This window comes from Cricetulus griseus, chromosome 3, assembly GCF_003668045.3.
Source record: "Cricetulus griseus strain 17A/GY chromosome 3, alternate assembly CriGri-PICRH-1.0, whole genome shotgun sequence".
Taxonomy (NCBI): Eukaryota; Metazoa; Chordata; class Mammalia; order Rodentia; family Cricetidae; genus Cricetulus; species Cricetulus griseus.
In genome coordinates this window covers 181,967,325-181,984,019 of record NC_048596.1, presented here as the reverse complement: position 1 = coordinate 181,984,019, position 16,695 = coordinate 181,967,325, and the positions used below count along the sequence as shown (strand labels likewise).

Here is a 16,695-nt window from a genome sequence, read left to right as displayed (position 1 = left end):
CTTGGGGTCACACAGCGCCGAAGGGGCTTCGAGCCCCATTCTCAGCTGCAGTATCCTAACCTGGATCGCTCCTATCCAGGCCAGCCCTTGCTCTTTCCTTTTCGGTGCTAGGTAGTACCGAGGAACAGGTCACAAACTCAGTAAGAACTTGGTAACAAAAAGCAGAATGCACCCCGCAGCCAGCAGCCACGCCAGACAGCCAAAGACTACACATTCTACAGCCCAGCAGGCGCTCGCGCAGGCGCAGAAGCGTGAATAGGCGGTGCCTACGACTTAGGATCCGCCTAGCGGTCACGTGCTTCCTCTCCCGCCGAATACTGAGCAGCGGCGCTCGCGGGAGTCCCGCACTTGCGGGTCTCCTGGGGTGCGGCCGCTCTAATGTTGGGCTCGGGGAGGCTGGAACTGCGGCCCTGGATTCGAGAGCTGATCCTGGACTCAGAGACACTATCCAGTCCACGAGTCGGGCAGCTCCTCAAGGTGAGCGGGCCCCTGAGATCCCAGAGACCTGAGTGGAGACTGAGGCAGTGAATTGACACTAGCCACTACTGTTAGGTACTCCAGGACTCGGAGACTCCGGGCCCATCTTCCGCGCCTGACACACCTAACACCGGGGCCGTGTTGCTTGTGTCAGACGGAACCCACAGTGTCCGATGCCTGGTGACGCGCAATGCCATCGACACCTCCGAGTGGTAAGAGAGGTACTCCTCGTCTATGGAAGGTGGGAGCGCCAGGTTGAACCCGAGGTGGGCCGGTTCTGGTGAGGTGGGAAGGAATCTCTTACCCTAGGCGTGTGGGGGTATATGCCTGGGTTCTGGGCAGTGAGGGCTGTGACTGTCGCAGGGAAGAGAAGGAGTTCGGATTCCGTGGGACAGAGGGCCGCCTCCTGCTGCTGCAGGTCTGCGGGGTCCGCATTCAGATTGCTCAGGACCGTGCGGTGAGTGGTAAGGCTCACTTCGAGGGTGGGGGGTGGTTACTGTGCCCGGTAACAACTCCTGAGACACCTCTCCCCAACTCCTCCAGCCTGCAGAGTTCTACCTCCAGGTGGACCGATTTAACCTGCTGCCATCGGAGCTACCCCGGCTACAGGTGACCGGTTGGTAAGTAATCACTCCAAGTGAAGGGGATGTAGCTCAATGGCAGAGCACAGGCTTAGTATGCCTGCGGTCCCGAGGGGTTCAGTCCAAGTCTCCCCATATTCCTTTCCCCAAAACAAAACAGTAAATAAAGCGTCCACCCTCTGCCTCTTCACTCGCCCTGGCATAGGTCTTTGGGTGAGAAGGCTTGGGCATCAGTCACTGACTACCTACCACTCTTTCTCCCAGCAATCAGGATTCGGATGTGCAGAGAAAGCTCTGTGAATGCCTTGAGTGAGTCTGGGGTTGGGCTCTGAGGCTGAGTGTGTTATGCTCAGGGGTGGCAGAGCTGGGAAGACTGGCATCAGGGTTGTTCCTAAGGAGTGTTCACTCTGTTTCTCTAGGGACTACCTTTCAGAGTCTGCTTCTCCCAGTGCAGGTACTGGTGGGGTCTCCTAGTAATCCTACCTAGCTTGATGTGGAGGTGCTTCTGTTAACTTGTGTCTCTCAGTAAGTATCTGTAATGCCTTACCTGTTCTTCTTGTTTCAACTTCAACCCTTTGACCAAATCTCTGGCCCCAGGCCTAACACTGTCTCAGCTTCTGGATGAGGTGAAAGAGGACCAGGATCATCGGGGGGCACTAGTGCATCTAGCTGAGAGCTGCCTGATGCTATCAGGGCCTTACACAGCCACCCCCCTCACCCACTGGACTGCCTCTTGCTTCCAGGCCACGGTCAGTGTGGGGCTTTTCTTGGGAGGTTTCAGGGTGAGGGTTAGGCAACTGTCATGCTGAAGTTTCATGCCCCACAGGAAGAAGCCATGTTCACTGTCTCTAGCTTATTGCTGCACATCTCTGAGAATGACGAGCAGATTCTGAGTTCTGTTGGGTCAAGTCAGAAGACACAGGGTAAGGAGAACTGGAAAGGTCAGAAGCTGGGAGTCTTTGGAGTCCAGGGCCCACCACAGCATTGATGATTCTCTCCAGAATTCCAGGGACCCATCTTTGTTCTTCAGCCTGTTCCATAGGTTCAGGCCAGTACTATCAGTCAGATTACTGGATTGTGTGGAATTCTGTGAAATGCTGTATAACAGTTCACAGGCACTCAGCTGTCCTGAGCTGAAAGGTCTGTCCTGTCCTCACAGTCAGTGTCCTTTCCCCAGGAAACCCTGCTTCACTCAGGCACACATCATTGGAGGAAAGTGATGCCAGTGTTAGCCTTCTGTCAGACTTGGCTGCATCAGAACCTGGACAGAAGGACAGCTTCCAGCCTCCACCAGCTGTTTGTTCATCTTCCCTAAGACCTCAGGCTCCCAGTTCCCCACCTCATACTGCTACACCCATCTCCCCACTCCTGACCCGTACCCCCAGTCGCTCGTCCCCAGGCCATGCCTCCAGTCCATACCAGGCCCATAGCCTGGAGGTCAGGGAGTTCCAGTGGCCTATCAAGAAACAGCAGCTTTTCCCAAGAACCAGAGCCAAGGGAGCCCAAGAACCTTGCTGTGTCTGGGTGAGCACTGCAGCTGGCAGGGAAGATATGAAAGTGCCTTGGGGCATGGAGAGGGCTAAGGGGAGGCTTGGATTACCTTAGGGGTCCTTCCTGGACTCTGTCTAGATCCTGCACCCCTTTCAGGAACCCCCGAAGAGGCATCATGATGCTTCAGCTTTCCAGTATAAATATGAGACACCCTCTGCCTCCCTCCATGCCCAGGTTCAAACTGCCAGGTGAGTGCTTGGTGCTGTTCCACCTGTATTGGTCACCAGTTTCAGATAACCATGACTTAAGGCTATGGTTTCTTTCCAGGCTTCCTCCTCAGCTTGTAGCTTGGGCCCTGAACTTGGTGATGGAGTCAGAGTCTGAGTTAACGCAGGCATGAGGAGCCCCATGGACATATCAGAGGATACGTACACACAGGTCTACGGACAAACAGTATTCCATACCCTGTTTCATTCAAGTTTTTTAATAAAATAATTTCATGCGGCAAGAGAGGACAGGATCAGGGATTGGGACCGCCGCCTCTTTGGTCTGTGGCTGGGGAGGGAGGGCTCCGCTCAGGGCTGGAGGATTCTGTTGGGTATGGAAAAAGAGGCTTGGTTCCAAGGCCAGAGCCTGTGATGAGAGATGGAGAAAGTTCTAAGCTTGTGCTGAACCATCATGTCATGGTCCCAATTGGCTCTTGCCCACTCTTACCTAAGCTTGGGGATGGGGGTGCCTCGAGCTTTGGCCTTCGCTTGAGGACAGGGGAGCGCTGCAGCCGGAGGGGCCGTTCTAAAAAGGATACAGAAAAACTCACTGCCTGGCTGTTCCCAACCCTTCTCCATCTTCAGTGCACCAAAAAACATACATATTCTACTCCTATAAATTCTCCAACTAGTATCCTCCCACCCTAGCAGAGGTCAGTCTTCAGGAGGTAGAGCCTGCTCTAGTGGGAAGGGCTTGTTACTCTTGGACTAACACTGGGCTTCCTGATTGCTCCAGCACTCAGCTCTGGTGGTTCTGTCCAAGACCAGAACCCAGACAGAAGTCCAGGAGCCCACCCTTCCCCATCTCCTGCACTCAAACACAGACAGAGGTGTCTCCCTCACCCGAAGGGGTCTGGAGCTGGTCCTCATGCACAGACACTGCTCGCCGCCCTGCTGAGAGAGGCCTCGGCCTCAGCTGGCCATCTAGAGGAGGCCAAGATATCAGGGTATGTTCCCAATAGCTGCCCACACCCAGTCTTTACCTCCCACTTTCAGTGTTCCCAGATGAGTCAAGTTCCCAGCAGACATGCTGCCAGTCCCAGCCTAGGACTGGGGTGCCTACCTACCTTCACTCCGAGGGCCCAAGCAAGGGTCCTCAGGGAGACTCAGGATGTCTGGGGAGGGGCTGGTTCTTCGGGGACTTGGGCTGGGACATGGGGAAGGGGGCCCTGGACCATCCTGTTGGCCCCAACCACGGCCTCTGAGCTCTGCATTCAACTGTTGCCCCAGTGTCTTCCAGGTGGCAGACTCAGGCCCCTGGCCCCCTGGCCCGGGTCTACATGAGGGATCTGGGTAGAGAAACAAATGTCAGCTAACTCCTGAGCCTGGCCTTTGAGATGGTTCTGAGTAATGGTTTAGTCCCCTGCCTCATAATCCTTGTGCCTCCCTCAACATATACAGTAGCCCTCACTCACCAGCAGACACAGAGTGGGTACGGGACTTGATTGAGATGGGAGGGGTCTCTGTGGAACTGTCCATAATGTCACCTGCAAAGTAGGACTAGAGGCTTAGGTGCCAGACCTCAATGGTTTACCTTCAGGGAGGAAAAACAGCCTGTCCCCTCCCCTAGGAGAGCAAGTGCCCTAGGGACTATCTCTAAGGCCACCTCCTCCCTCTAAATATATTTCTTTGTTCCAGGGTCCTACTTACCATCTGAGCCTGCCTTCTTGATCTCACCATCTTTGCTCTGTAGGAAACAAATCAGTCAGATGTCCTGTTGCCCTTACTGTGGCCTTGTCTCTGTTCATTTATGTTCTTAAAACCTAGCTACAGAATGCATACCATGGGATGGCCCTAACATGGCAAACATATTCCCCTATCCTCTGACCTTGCAGTCTGGGATGACAGAGTTGACACACGAAAATATGCATGTCAGTCATAACAAGGAGGTATTGCGATTTATTTGATTTTGTTGTTTTTAAGATAGTCTCACTGTTTTTGTTTGTTTTTTTTGTTGTTTTTTTTGTTTGTTTTTTGAGTTTTTTGTTTGTTTTGTTTCGGTTTTTGGTTTTTCGAGACAGGGTTTCTCTGTGGCTTTGGAGGCTGTCCTGGCACTTGCTCTTGTAAACCAGGCTGGTCTCAAACTCACAGAGATCTGCCTGCCTCTGCCTCCCGAGTGATGGGATTAAAGGCCTGCTCCATCACCACCCGGCTTTTACAGGGTTTTGTTTGTGTTTTTTTAGGGAGATAGTCTCATTGTATAGGTCATGCTAGTCTTCCTTGTAGTCCTCCTGTCCCAGCTTCCTGAAGGCTGAGATTACTACTATACCCAATAGATAATGTGATTTCTTAGTTTTATGATTCTTCCCATACTTTAATGCCTCTAAATTCAGGCCAGTCTCATTGCATGTGTGTTTTTCCTGAAAAACTTAAGTGGATGGTATCCAGGGGTGTGGCTCATAATAAAGACTATGATTGGAATGGCATTATCAGGGTGACTATGAAAGGGAGCCAGGGAAGGCTCACAAGGAACTGCAGGGACAGCTGAAAAGGAACCTGAATAACCCAGTTCACAAGTAGACATAGGACAGAAGATATAAACCTATGGCCATGTGAGGCTCTGAGATGCTCCAAAGGACAGCAGAGAAGTCTGAGGTAGCCAGGACAGATCCCAGAAGATCCTGCTGTAGGGTTAGGAATCTGGATAAAGAGGAAGTCCTGAAGGACCGTTTTCAGGTATAGGTAACAAGGTCAAATTTCCGTTAAAAATCTTTGGAGAAAGTTCCCTACACCCTAGGAGGTACCAGGTCAGAAGCATGAAGGAAGAAAGATCAATGACTATTTTTAGGGGTAAGAGTATAACTGACAATTAGATCTATTTGTGCCATGTGTTTCCCCCCATCTTGGTTACATATGTCATCCACAGATTGCCACCTGCCCCCAGTTCACACACCCCAACTCACTTGCTTCCTCTTGCTTTCGGCACCGCCACTGCCCCGGCTTACACCGATCCTCTGCAGCATCACTTGGACCCGCTGTTCAAAAGATGGAGCCAGTTCTGTGTCTCCCCGTTCCAGAGGCCGCCTCTGAGGACAGAGATGCCTAAGTAGAGAGAAAGCCCACTGCTTTGTATTCCTGAAGAGCCCTCAGCCCCTGACATCAGTCTTTACCTTGTCAGATCTGGCACCCACTGTTGCTTCCTCCTCCTCAGCAGGTAGCAGTATCATAGAGTAGGCCTTGCTTTCTCGTGTGTAACGAGGCCGATTTCTTCGAGTAGAGTCAGGGCTGCTGGTGCCCCCTTCTGCGCCTCCAGGCTCCTCACCGCGGCTTGGACGGGCTGGTGGTCGAAGCAGGTCTCCAAGTGTGGTTTTTCTGGCACGAGCTGTTGCTCCAGGGCTGGTCTCTAGATCAGATCTTGGACCCCTTGTTGAACGAGGTTTCTTAAAGGCAAAGAGGGTACCCAGCTTCTTTCGAAGTGTACGGGGGACAGGAGTGGCACCGCCCTCAGTGGCTGGATCCTCCTCTAGAGCCCAGCTGTAGGAACAACCATCAGTGAGTGAAGAAAGTCAAGCGTGTCCCACCCTCTTCCGCCCCCAGCAACTGACCCTCACTCACAGGCGATCCTGCTGGATCAGCCTTTTGGAGAAGAATTCCTCCACACCCTCATCCACACGAGCAGTGAGCCCATTCCCTTCTTGAAGCAGGGCTGGGGACACCTGGGAGACATTGGGAGGTTAGGAGTCAGGACTGAGAACTGTGGCTCTCCCCCACCCCCACTTCTTCCCAGTGACCTGGCCTGAGTATATCCCAGAGCTGGGGTGCTGTCTGTACCGCTCTGGGTTTCATTCCTCACTGCTGCCACAGTACACCTGCTCAGTCCACACCCGTTCTTGTTTCCTAGAGGATGCTATACCCTGAACCACCTGGCTGTCACTAAGCAAACACCTACGGGTCACACATTCCAATATGCCACCCTTTCTACTTCTAACAGTCTCTGCCCTCGACCCCCGCCCCCCCCCGCAGTACCCTAACCCTCCACCGCCACCCCACCCCACCGGGCCTATCATCCAGGCTCAGTGGCGCCGCTGCTGCGTCAGAGTGTGTGTGGGGGTGCTCGGGCCGGCTCCTCCTCTCCTTCTGCCAGTGCCCACTGCCCCTGCCAGTACCCAGCCCACACACACATCCACCCGCTGGTGCACAGCAGACGCAGGAGTGTCCCGCGGCCCAGCTGCCCAGTATTTTTCAGTAACCCCAGGAGAGGGAGGGCAAGGCAGACACCCGCTTTCACACGTCCACGCATACAGCAGACCACTCCAAGGCGGGAGCCCACCATCTAGGCACTGCTCACAGGAAACCCGCACACCAGTGGCCCATTATGGGCACAGCCTGAGGTTGAGGGTGGCCAGGAAGATGATAGGGCGCAATCCCGTGGCCTTGGGCCTCCACTACCCATCTCCCTGTCTTCTACAGCAAGTGAGGAGCGAATGGACTACCCATGACCCTCAAGCGGGGCGAGGGGGAAGGGAATTACTTACCTGGGGGCCCCCCGGCGGCGGACGGTGGTGGTGCTGGCGACGTGGCCGTGGCCGGGCCCGGGTGGGATGGCGTAGGGGTTGCCCGGCGGGTGGCAGGTCCATGCGAGGCAGCGGGCCGGCGGGTGGCCCCGGGGCGGCGGGGCTTGGAGAGCCGCGTGCAGACGGCCCAGCCTGCGGCTCCGCATCTTCCCCCGGAGCTGCCAGCTCGGGGTCCCTCTCTGCTTCCTCAGCAGTACCTGAAGCGAAAGCACCAGAAGAGCACAGAGCGTCGAACCCGGGGAGGTGGCGGAGGCGCTAGGGCGGGCGGCGGGGGACCCGCCCAGGGCGCGGGGAGGGGCCCGGCTACGCCGCCCGCCCCTCCCCCAGTCGCCGCTGTCCGTGGTGCTGAGCGCGGCCCCGAGTGCGCGCGGCTCGGAGCAGCTGCCAAGCATGCGCGTCCTGGGGTTAGGGAAAGGGGCGGGGGAGGCAGGGAAGCAGGTATTTTAGTCTTATTCCATTCAGGTCTCATACAGTTCCGAGAAGAGCTGATTCCGGCTTTCTTTCTAGCCTGGCTCGGGGTGGGGGTTGAGGGTTAGGGTATACCTAGGCCAGGACTGAATGAGTGTCTAAGTGCCTAGATTTAACAGAGCTTCAGTTCACTTGGTAAACTCTCTTTCCTCCAGGGTCTGACTTACCATGAAGGGAGGGGACCAGGTGAAAACAATAGCTGGGCTCAAGCCATTTCCATGACGAACCATTATCCTGGTGGGATGGATACAACCTCAGTCTAGGGTTGGAGTGGGGCAAAATCCAGAACTGCTACTCACCTTCCACATCCCTGAGCAAGGGAAGATTTGGAGTTCTAGGCATGGAATTCTGGAGACACTCACTCACCTCTCTCTCCTCTTCCTTCTCCATGGGAAAGAAAAGATCTTCCAATCCCCCAGTCTCAAGGGGACTTAGCTCATGTACATCCAGTGATGGTACAGCAGGATCCACTGTCACTGCTGACTGCTCTGCTAGACTCTCCACCTGCAAGACCAGCCACCCAAAGACAGGCAGATCTAAGATAAGCCTAAAGTAGTTATCTTATGACCCCAGAAGTCATTACAGGGCCCCCTGTGAGTGTTAAACAGGTTACTCTGTGAAACATATGCAAAGCTTCCCCTCACCAGTCGATCTCTGGCTGTATGAAGACCTTCAAGAGCCTGAGCCACAATGTTCTCTGCTAAGGTCCCTGTGATTGACAGGCGCATGTCCCTGAAGGCAGGAGAGGGTGATGATTAGTGTGTGGCTCTTTCCAGATTTGCCACCCCAGTGGAGCTTTCGTACCTCAGCCTAGTAAAGGCATCTTGCAGCAAATGTTCTGGAAGCAGTTCTGGAAGGCTCCTGGAGCCCACCAGAACTCCTTCTAGCTGCTCCTTCCAGCTAGGTCTCTGCAACATCTGTGGGCAAAGGCTCCTTGTGGTATCCAGTGTGGTCTGAGTGAAGTCCTAGACAAAGGTTATACAATGGTAACCAATATAGCTAGAACCTAGACCCCTTGACTTAAGGGTGTGAGCCTCCATTAAATCACTGCTGGTTAAGGGCGTATCACAGACAAGCCTGTGGACTGAGGATCAAGCCTGCAGAGGAAGGTGAAGCTAGGGCAGGAATAACACCTTACTTACCTGGATGTCCTGGCGGCAGATCTCACCCACCTGACCCAAGAGGTCCTCCAGCTTTTGGTGCAGCTGCCAGTGATGGCTTGGAGAACTCCCAGCCTCATATAGAATGGGAAGGATCTGAGGGCCATGGAACAAAAAGAGTTGTAAGCTGACACTTCATTAGGAGCAGAAAGGTCCTCACAGTGGGGAGGGAGTGCTCACACTGAGAGAGAAGTTGGCATTTTGGATGGCATCTTCAGCCTGGTGCACAGCAACCTCACCCTGGGGCCCAGCCCCACAGCCCAGCAGCTCCACATGCTCCTGCACTGACTGGCATAGTTCATTCACTTCCTGAGGAGAATCATGGTTAGTCCCACCTTTGTCTCTTATGAGTCTCCCTGATCTTGCCTGACCCCCTTCCAGGGTTTCTGATAGGGAAGGTGAAGCCTGGAAGACAAACTATGAAACAAGGTGCTTGGGAAACCCTATATGCTCAAGGTAGGATAGCAGGGTCTTTCCCTTTTGGTTGTTTTAGGGACTTGTTAGAAAGAAGGAACCTTTTGGTTACTTCTTTGAAGTCTTCTCAACCATCCTCACCAAGGATAGGTGTGTGTGTGTGTGTGTGTGTGTGTGTGTGTGTGTGTGTGTGTGTGTAAAAGAGACAAAAACTGAGGCAGCAAAAGGTGGCTGATCTGGGGTAAGGACTGTATGTTTGAGAGATGGTCCAGAGGTAGACCAAGGCTGTGAATGCTCCAGTGTGGCCAGAAGGGACCTGGAAGGGCATAGTAATATAGGCAACAAAGAAATTGTGTCCCATGATAGAGAGTGGGGTTTATGGATGATAATAAGATCACGTGAGAGGCTGTGAGATGGCCCAGAGGTAACTGCCCTTGCCACTGAGCCTGACTGAGTCCATCCCTGGAACCCACACTGTGGAAGGAGAGAACCGGCTCTTACCTGTTATCTTTTCACTTCGATATGTACCTGTGAGCATGAGCATTCGGGTGCATGTATGATCACACACAGTCACACACAATAAATACATGTAATAACTTGTGAAAAATCACTTGAAGGCACGCAGTGTATAAAGCCCACCCCTCACATGTCTGGATCAAGGTAACTGGGCTTCAGAGTTAGGTGAGAATTGAGGCTTGGAAATGCAGACATAGGGACAGCTCAGGAAAACAAGTAGTGGAAGGAAATTCATGCCAGAGATGGGACTATTGAAGCTAGCCACAGAGATGACTAGAGAGAGGAGACCTTGAATGGGAAGTCAGATGAGACTATGAGGAGAGCTTATTTACATTCTTAAAGTAAGGCAGCCAAACATTACATGGGGAGTGACCAAAGAGAGAAAATTGTCTGGGACACAGAACTCAGGCAGCTTGACCCAAGAGCGTCATACTCTCAGCCTCAAGTGCCCAGGTACTCAAGATTAGGGAAGGAACACTGACCTGCTCTGAGTGCTCTGAAATCAGACCCAAGGGCTGAAGGCAGGGCTTGAGGTCAGAAGCAGGGTCTTCCCGGTTGTTCCTCAAGAGACAGGCTTGGATCTGCAGTCAAGGGATAGTGAGAAGTGCCAGGGGGCATAGTCTACACTTATAAAAGGGAGGCAAACGAGAAGGGACACCCCACCTGATGGACTGCTTGTGCTGTTAGTTCTGGACGGCTGCGATGTGCCTGTGTTACATCATTCAGAGGCAGCGGCATGGACTTCAGGCTGTGATTCTCTTCCAGGGCTTGTGCCACATCCAGCAGGCCCAGGGCTGATGTGTTGTTTCGGTCCCAGATCACCGACCTAGGCCCCACCAGACTTTAGCTGGGACAGAGGCCCACCTCAACCTCTGGCCTTATCCATTAATCTACCTCATCAGTCTGCACGCCTTAGTCCCCACACCCCTCTAACGTACCCCCCTTTCTTCTCTTGTTAGTCCAAGCCCTTATAATGACTATGCCCACCGAAGCCTGGTGTTGACTCGTAGAGCCTTGGCAAGCATCTTGGCACCAGCATCACCTATGGCATTGCCACTGATATCCAGTGCTGTCAGTTTAGGGTTAGTGCCCAAAGCCCGAAGCAGGACGCTGGCTCCCTGCTTCAACCGGGACTCAGCCACTGACAGAGACTGCAAAGGCTGGGATTAAAAGAAAAGCATTAACGGATGATCGGAATCAGGTTCAGCAAAGAGGGTTTGAAGAAGCAAAAGTGAGAAGCATCACAAGAGGCTAATTGCTTGAGGCGCCCCCAGGTTCTGTGAACTCACACAGTCATCGTCCTGCATGAGCTGGACTATCCGGTGCAAGACATCGTCCAGGGTCTCCCTGTGGGCAGGGGCCACTGTTAGGGGCCTATCTGAGTGGTGGAGTCCTATCTGAGGGGTATAAGGATAGGCTTGAAGCTCACTTGCACCGAACGTTGAAGTTTCTTCCAAGGGCCACGTATTTCAGAGACCTGCTCCTCCCAATGGCAAGCACCAGAGTCACCATGTCGGAGCCAAAGCCTGGGGGTAACTAGGGTGAAGCACAGGTCTATGCGGCCAGGGTGGGGTCCCCACCCTGGGAATCAGGTGAATTATGGGAGTGTGGATGGGTTCCCCGGTGGCCTCACCATTGTCTGACAGATCCAAGGAGCTCAAGGCACCCACGTCACAAACTAAGTCTTGTATCACCTGGGCACCCGCAGAGCGTAGCTGGAGGTGGAGGTAAGGGTGCACTCAGGATATTTATGCCCGAGAGGGGAAGTCCTCTCAGTCCCACTCCCAATGTGTGGACATGCTCCTGGTTCACTACCAGGACCAGATGCCTACCTCACATGCACTGAGGTCCAGGTGCAGGTCGTGGATCTGCGTGTTGAGCGCAAGGCCATCTAAAAGGGCCCTGGGAGAGGATGTCACACAGGTGACAAGATTTGGGAAAGTGGGACTCAGGGTGAGAACGAATAATCCTGTGCCAGGCAGCTTGGAGTTATGGAAGATGGGAGGGAGGAATAAAGTGGACAGTGGAGGTCTGGTCAAGATCGTGACTGAACATGTGGGGGCGTGGCCATGGAAAGTAAGACTGACCTAAGCGCTTCAGGTGGCAGTTTGCAGCCGGCCAGGCCCAGGTGCTGCAGCATCCTGGCACTGCCAAGGAAGTGTTGCAGCGCAGCGGGTGCCGCTCGGGACTTCCTGCGGTGGGGGTGGGGAGAAGGAGAAGTGGGATTCAGGCTCACAGAACTGATTTCCCGAAGTCTCTTCCTCCCAGGCCTCACTGTGCCCCTTACGTGCGTGAGAAGACATTCCTTGAAGCTTCGAGGTGGGCGAGACTGGAGTAGCAGCCACCAGATAACGCTGCAAAGAGCTGAGGGAAGACAGTATTGGTGATAACTTTCCCTTAGACCTGGCCCTGCTCTTCAGCCTACTCTGCTCTCACGCCACCAAGCCCCACCAAATATCCCCCACAACCACACTCTCACCGTGCCTAGAGCGGTGTCAGTGCCTGCCAGATTCAGAAACACCAGAACGTTAGGACGGCTCAGGAAAGTATACAGGCCCTGGAGAAGATGTGAAAGAGGGAGCCAGGGATTGCCTAAAGATTCCTGGCATCCCAATGACTGGACAGCTTCAATTTCTGACTTCAAAAACTGCCACTCACCCCGCTATCCTGGGAGGCTCCCAGTGCCCCAGGGTTCCCAGAAAGATCCAGGTGGGTCAGGGTAGAGTCAAAGGTGGCATTGGCTGCCAGTGCCCTGCCTAGAGCCCTCATTCCTGGAGGTAGCGGAAGGAGCGAAGCAACTCAGAATCATACAAACTTGCTTCACCTCACCCTCTCCCAACCTCACCAACCCCCAGCCTTCATCAGTCCCACCCACCTCGAGGTGTCAACCCTGTCTGTGCTAGGCTGAGTCTCCTCAGGGCTCCTGGACAATGCTCTAGGTATCTGCTGAGTGCAGCCATACCTGTGGATAGAGCAGCTAAGTGAGCCCCACCTTTCCCAGCTGTCTGCCTTGGGTCTCCCAGGTTCTGCCATACCTCTGTCATCTAGCAAGTTCCCAGACAGGCTGAGCTCCCGAAGTCCAGAATTAGAATGCCCTGCCAGTGCCTGCGCCAGTCGTCGAACAAAGTCTCTGGGGATCAAGACCCTGGGGTAAGACTGATTCCCAGTCACGACAGAGACCACTAGTTCCCAATCCCAAGCCCTGCTCAGGCCTCTCACCCTCTCAGGCCACAGGTCTCCAGGACGAGCGCCTCCAAGTGGGAAGATTGGCTCATCATGTGCAGAATCTGCTCTGAGACCTCCAGGCTCTAAGACCGGAAGGCCATGACTCATTAGGCTGAACTTTGACCCTTACACCCTTGGCATCCCCTGTTGTGTACCCTCACCAGCTTCATGTCCACACAGGAGAGACGCCGGAACCACAGGTTGTAAGATAAGGCGGCCACACTCAAGGCCAGGTCTCTGGCATGGGGAAGAGGAGGTACAGAGCTCTGGGCCTTCTAGATACTAGGCCCAGCCAGCATCCCCACCACAGAGAGGCTCAAGTCTAGGAATATGGTTCCTGGAGTCCTCTCCTCTCAATCCTGGCAAGCCTCATACCTGCTGCCAAGGTGGGCGAAGTCTCCAAGGCAGAAATGGCGGCAGCCTTGCCGATGGTAGATAGTGTCCACATCCTGGATGTGAAGGAAAGTATCCACAGCTGGCTTGGGGCCACATAGGATACAGGGATTCAGCACACATAGGCGACATCTCCAGAGCTCCCAGAAAGGGCCCTTCTCTTACCCACTGAATCTCCTCTCGGAAAGGGAAGCCATTGTAGTCACACAGAGCTTCATATGTCTCCAAGAAGCCACCTAGGGAAGTGCCAGGGGTATAATGGAAGGAAGGAGACACAATGAGCCAGAGGCAGGGGAAGACCAACCTCAGGCTAGATAGTAACTGACAAAAGTGGTCCTGTTCACTTTGGGGGCGCCTCTAATACCAAGGGTCTAGGGCTGCATAGAGGCAAACTGGAAGTTTTATGTGGCTCTCATTTGGCCCTCACCACAGGGACTGCTGGGTGATGTGGACTCTAAGGGACAGCTTCTCTCCAGTCGAGCCAGCAGGGATGAGGGTGTGGGCTTCCGGAATAGCTTCCTAGGGAGGAGATAAAGGAGAAGAGGCAAGGGACTTGTAGCCTCTGAGGGGTGAAAAGCAGTTCACTAATGCCCTCCAGTCCCTTGGATTTTCCAGGCCTCACCCGAGGGTGGAGCGAGGAAAGACCTTTTTGATGGCTACAGCCACATGCTGGGCCAGCTGTTCTAGGGCAGCCACACCAGGAAACTCCAGGACCAATTCAGGCAGGGATTCCAGCTCAAAGGTGACCTGGGGGAGGTGAGATTGTTGCCCTTTTTGGATCAGTGTGTTTGAAAGCTAGTGTTCATCCAGAGTCCATGTGTAGGGTTAAATGATCGATTAGGGTGTAGGTCCAAGTGGGGGTCCAGCTGTCTCACCTGAGGAGGTGTTTCCTGCAGTGCCATGGCCTGGACCTCCAGGTAGCTGAATGTGCAGTCCACCTGGAGAGTACAGGAATCATCTAGGACTAACTGAGGCCACTCTCTGGATCCTAATTTTTGTTTTAAAATTTTTATTATTGGGTGTTTTGCCCTCATGTTTGTCTGTGTGCCACTTGCATCCCCAGTGCCCAAAAATGCCAGAAGAGGGCAGTGGGTCTCCTGAAACTAGAGAGTCCCAGCCAGTTTCTTTGTGGTGCTGGGAATTCAACCCAGCCCATGATTTTGTGGAGTCTAGTCCAGAGCTAGACCTGCCCAGACTCCCCTCCTATCTGCTGCTGGAAGCCCAGTGTTGTTGGAAAGTAAAAGCCAGCACAGGCAAAAAAAGGACAACTCTGTAAATACAGTTCCTCACTGAAGGGGAAAGGAGTGTTGGCCAGGTCTGGGACTCACCCTCAGGGGAAGGCAGGTATGCAGCAAATATGCCCTCCATCGAAGCAGTGCCTGGGGGAGACAAAATACTGGTATTCTAGGCAAACCAAGCTTCTTTGTGCTGGGCCTGGCCACTGTCCTGGACTCTACTACTGACCACCATACCAGGATATGACTCTGCTCAGCACCCTCCTGGGGAAGCCAGGTTTTCAACAGCAGCTCTGCCTCCTTGGGCCACAGGAACCTGGTGATCTCGCCTGTGGAAAAACAATCTACTGGGTAACTTTTATTCTCTCATCTGGGCCACTCGGTGCCCAAGGACTGTGCTAGACTGGGTGTTTCTCTATGGATCAGCTAGGTAGAAGTGGAGTGGATCTTTAGGCGCTGGGCCACCAGAACAGAACCTCTTTGGTTAAGCTCCCTGAGGCGGGGAGCTCAGGTCTAGTTGAGGGGTTAGGCCAGGTGGGCTCCCAGGAAAGGCCAGGCAGGGCTTACCTCGCAGTTCACAGGATATGCCGTCTGGGGTCTGAGCCATAGGGCCGGGGTGGCCCAATGAGCTCTGGCGGGAAAAAGCAGCCAGCGGGAGCGTACACAGGAAGCCTGGGGCCCCGGGCAGCACTGCAGCCACCTGCTCCTCCTGCAACGGAAGGTACGCGCCGCTTCCTGCCAGGCCGCCCCCGACCCGGCCCCTCCCCGCCTGGGCTTCTCAGGCTGAGTTCGCCCGGGTTGGAGGTTGTGGGAGGGAGGTCGAATCCTGGCAGCTGCTGTCACTCAGGGACTTTTCCGTGTCCGGGTACTCATGGGTGTGGTGAATAGTGTAGCTGAGAAGGTCTTGCCGGTTCTTGAGGATCCTCTGCCCTACTTTCACCCCTGCCACGTAGTCCTTGATGCGAACACCAGGGGGCGCCACTCTCCAGGCGATTCCATAAACTCAACTTGGTCTGTCCCAAGAGAGGTTGGGTAGGTGTAGTAGGCACTCAAAAGAAGCCAGAAAAAGGTGTCTGTGAATTCGAGGCCAGCCTGTCAGCAGGGTGAGTTCCAGGACAGCCAAGGCTACACAGAGAAACTCTGTCTGAACAAACAAACAAAAACACACAAAATCCCAAAACCCAGCCGTGGTGGCTCATGCCCTTAATCCCAGCACTCGGGAGGCAGGCTCTGAATTCGAGGCCAGTCTGGTCTACAGAGTGAGTTGCAGGACTATCAGGGCTACACAGTGAAACTGTCTAGAAAAAAAAAGCCCAAATAACAAAAGTCATAATACTCCTTTGTAGCAGTTTCCTTTCATTAGATTGGGGATTACTATTATTGGGTTTCTTTCCTTTTTTCCTTTATCTTTTTTCTTTTCTTTCCTTCTTTTTCTTTTTTTCTTTTTCTTTTTCTGAGACAGGGTTTCTTTGTAAACCTGGTCATTCTAGAACTTTCTGTAGACCAGGCTGGCCTTGAATTCAGAGATTCTCCGGCTTCTGCCTCCTGAGTGCTGGGGTTAAAGGCGTGTACTACCACCACCCAGTAGATTGGGGATCTTAGAAGACAGCTGTAGCTAATTATGGACTGAACCTTAGGGAATGCTGGAGTGACTCATGAGCAAATATCAAGTACACTACATCTTCGTCCTCATGCTGTCTACATTTAAGTTTAGGGATAATTCCCTTGAGAAGGAAGCCAGTCTAGAGCTGGGGATCAAGTCACAGGCAGCCAGGTGTGGTGGTGCACACCTTTAATCCCAACACTCCGGAGGCAGAGGCAGAGTCAGAAGGATCTGGGTGAGTTCTAGGCCAACCTGGTCTACAGAGTGAATTCCAGGACAGCCAGGACTACACAGAGAAACCCTATCTCCAAAAACCAAAAAGTCTGTCAGAGTATGGTAGCCAGAGGCATAC

The 16,695-nt window shown here is 53.6% G+C and overlaps 2 protein-coding genes across 3 annotated transcripts; one reads left to right on the top strand and one right to left on the bottom strand.

Annotated features, from left to right (window-relative positions):
- The first annotated feature begins 287 nt into the window (after positions 1-287).
- Acd (ACD shelterin complex subunit and telomerase recruitment factor) lies at positions 288-3,059 on the top strand. Of its 2 annotated transcripts, none has more exons than XM_027405843.2 (11): positions 288-477; positions 553-689; positions 841-934; positions 1,021-1,097; positions 1,323-1,367; positions 1,478-1,512; positions 1,656-1,807; positions 1,885-1,981; positions 2,236-2,582; positions 2,688-2,797; positions 2,877-3,059. In XM_027405843.2, exons 1-11 carry the CDS (start codon positions 379-381, stop codon positions 2,947-2,949), a joined length of 1,266 nt encoding a protein of 421 aa, XP_027261644.1. In that variant the 5' UTR covers positions 288-378; the 3' UTR covers positions 2,950-3,059. The 2 variants fall into 2 exon arrangements, with proteins under 2 accessions (XP_027261644.1, XP_027261645.1); XM_027405844.2 differs by having other exon boundaries at positions 289-477; positions 2,706-2,797.
- Carmil2 (capping protein regulator and myosin 1 linker 2) lies at positions 3,054-15,759 on the bottom strand. The gene is made up of 39 exons (XM_027405841.2): positions 15,308-15,759; positions 14,978-15,069; positions 14,834-14,884; positions 14,381-14,443; positions 14,128-14,252; positions 13,933-14,024; positions 13,671-13,741; positions 13,488-13,561; positions 13,274-13,349; positions 13,107-13,195; positions 12,923-13,017; positions 12,763-12,849; positions 12,546-12,658; positions 12,367-12,444; positions 12,175-12,251; positions 11,975-12,079; positions 11,720-11,789; positions 11,521-11,602; positions 11,317-11,413; positions 11,177-11,234; positions 10,875-11,047; positions 10,551-10,713; positions 10,370-10,468; positions 9,138-9,266; positions 8,940-9,053; positions 8,602-8,762; positions 8,442-8,529; positions 8,164-8,301; positions 7,965-8,031; positions 7,291-7,526; positions 6,371-6,471; positions 5,926-6,289; positions 5,719-5,841; positions 4,466-4,502; positions 4,231-4,302; positions 3,883-4,104; positions 3,659-3,739; positions 3,264-3,341; positions 3,054-3,182 (listed from the first exon to the last, which is right to left on the bottom strand). The coding sequence occupies exons 1-39, from the start codon at positions 15,345-15,347 to the stop codon at positions 3,070-3,072; spliced, it is 4,194 nt and encodes a 1,397-aa protein (XP_027261642.1). The 5' UTR covers positions 15,348-15,759; the 3' UTR covers positions 3,054-3,069.
- Positions 15,760-16,695: the final 936 nt, after the last annotated feature.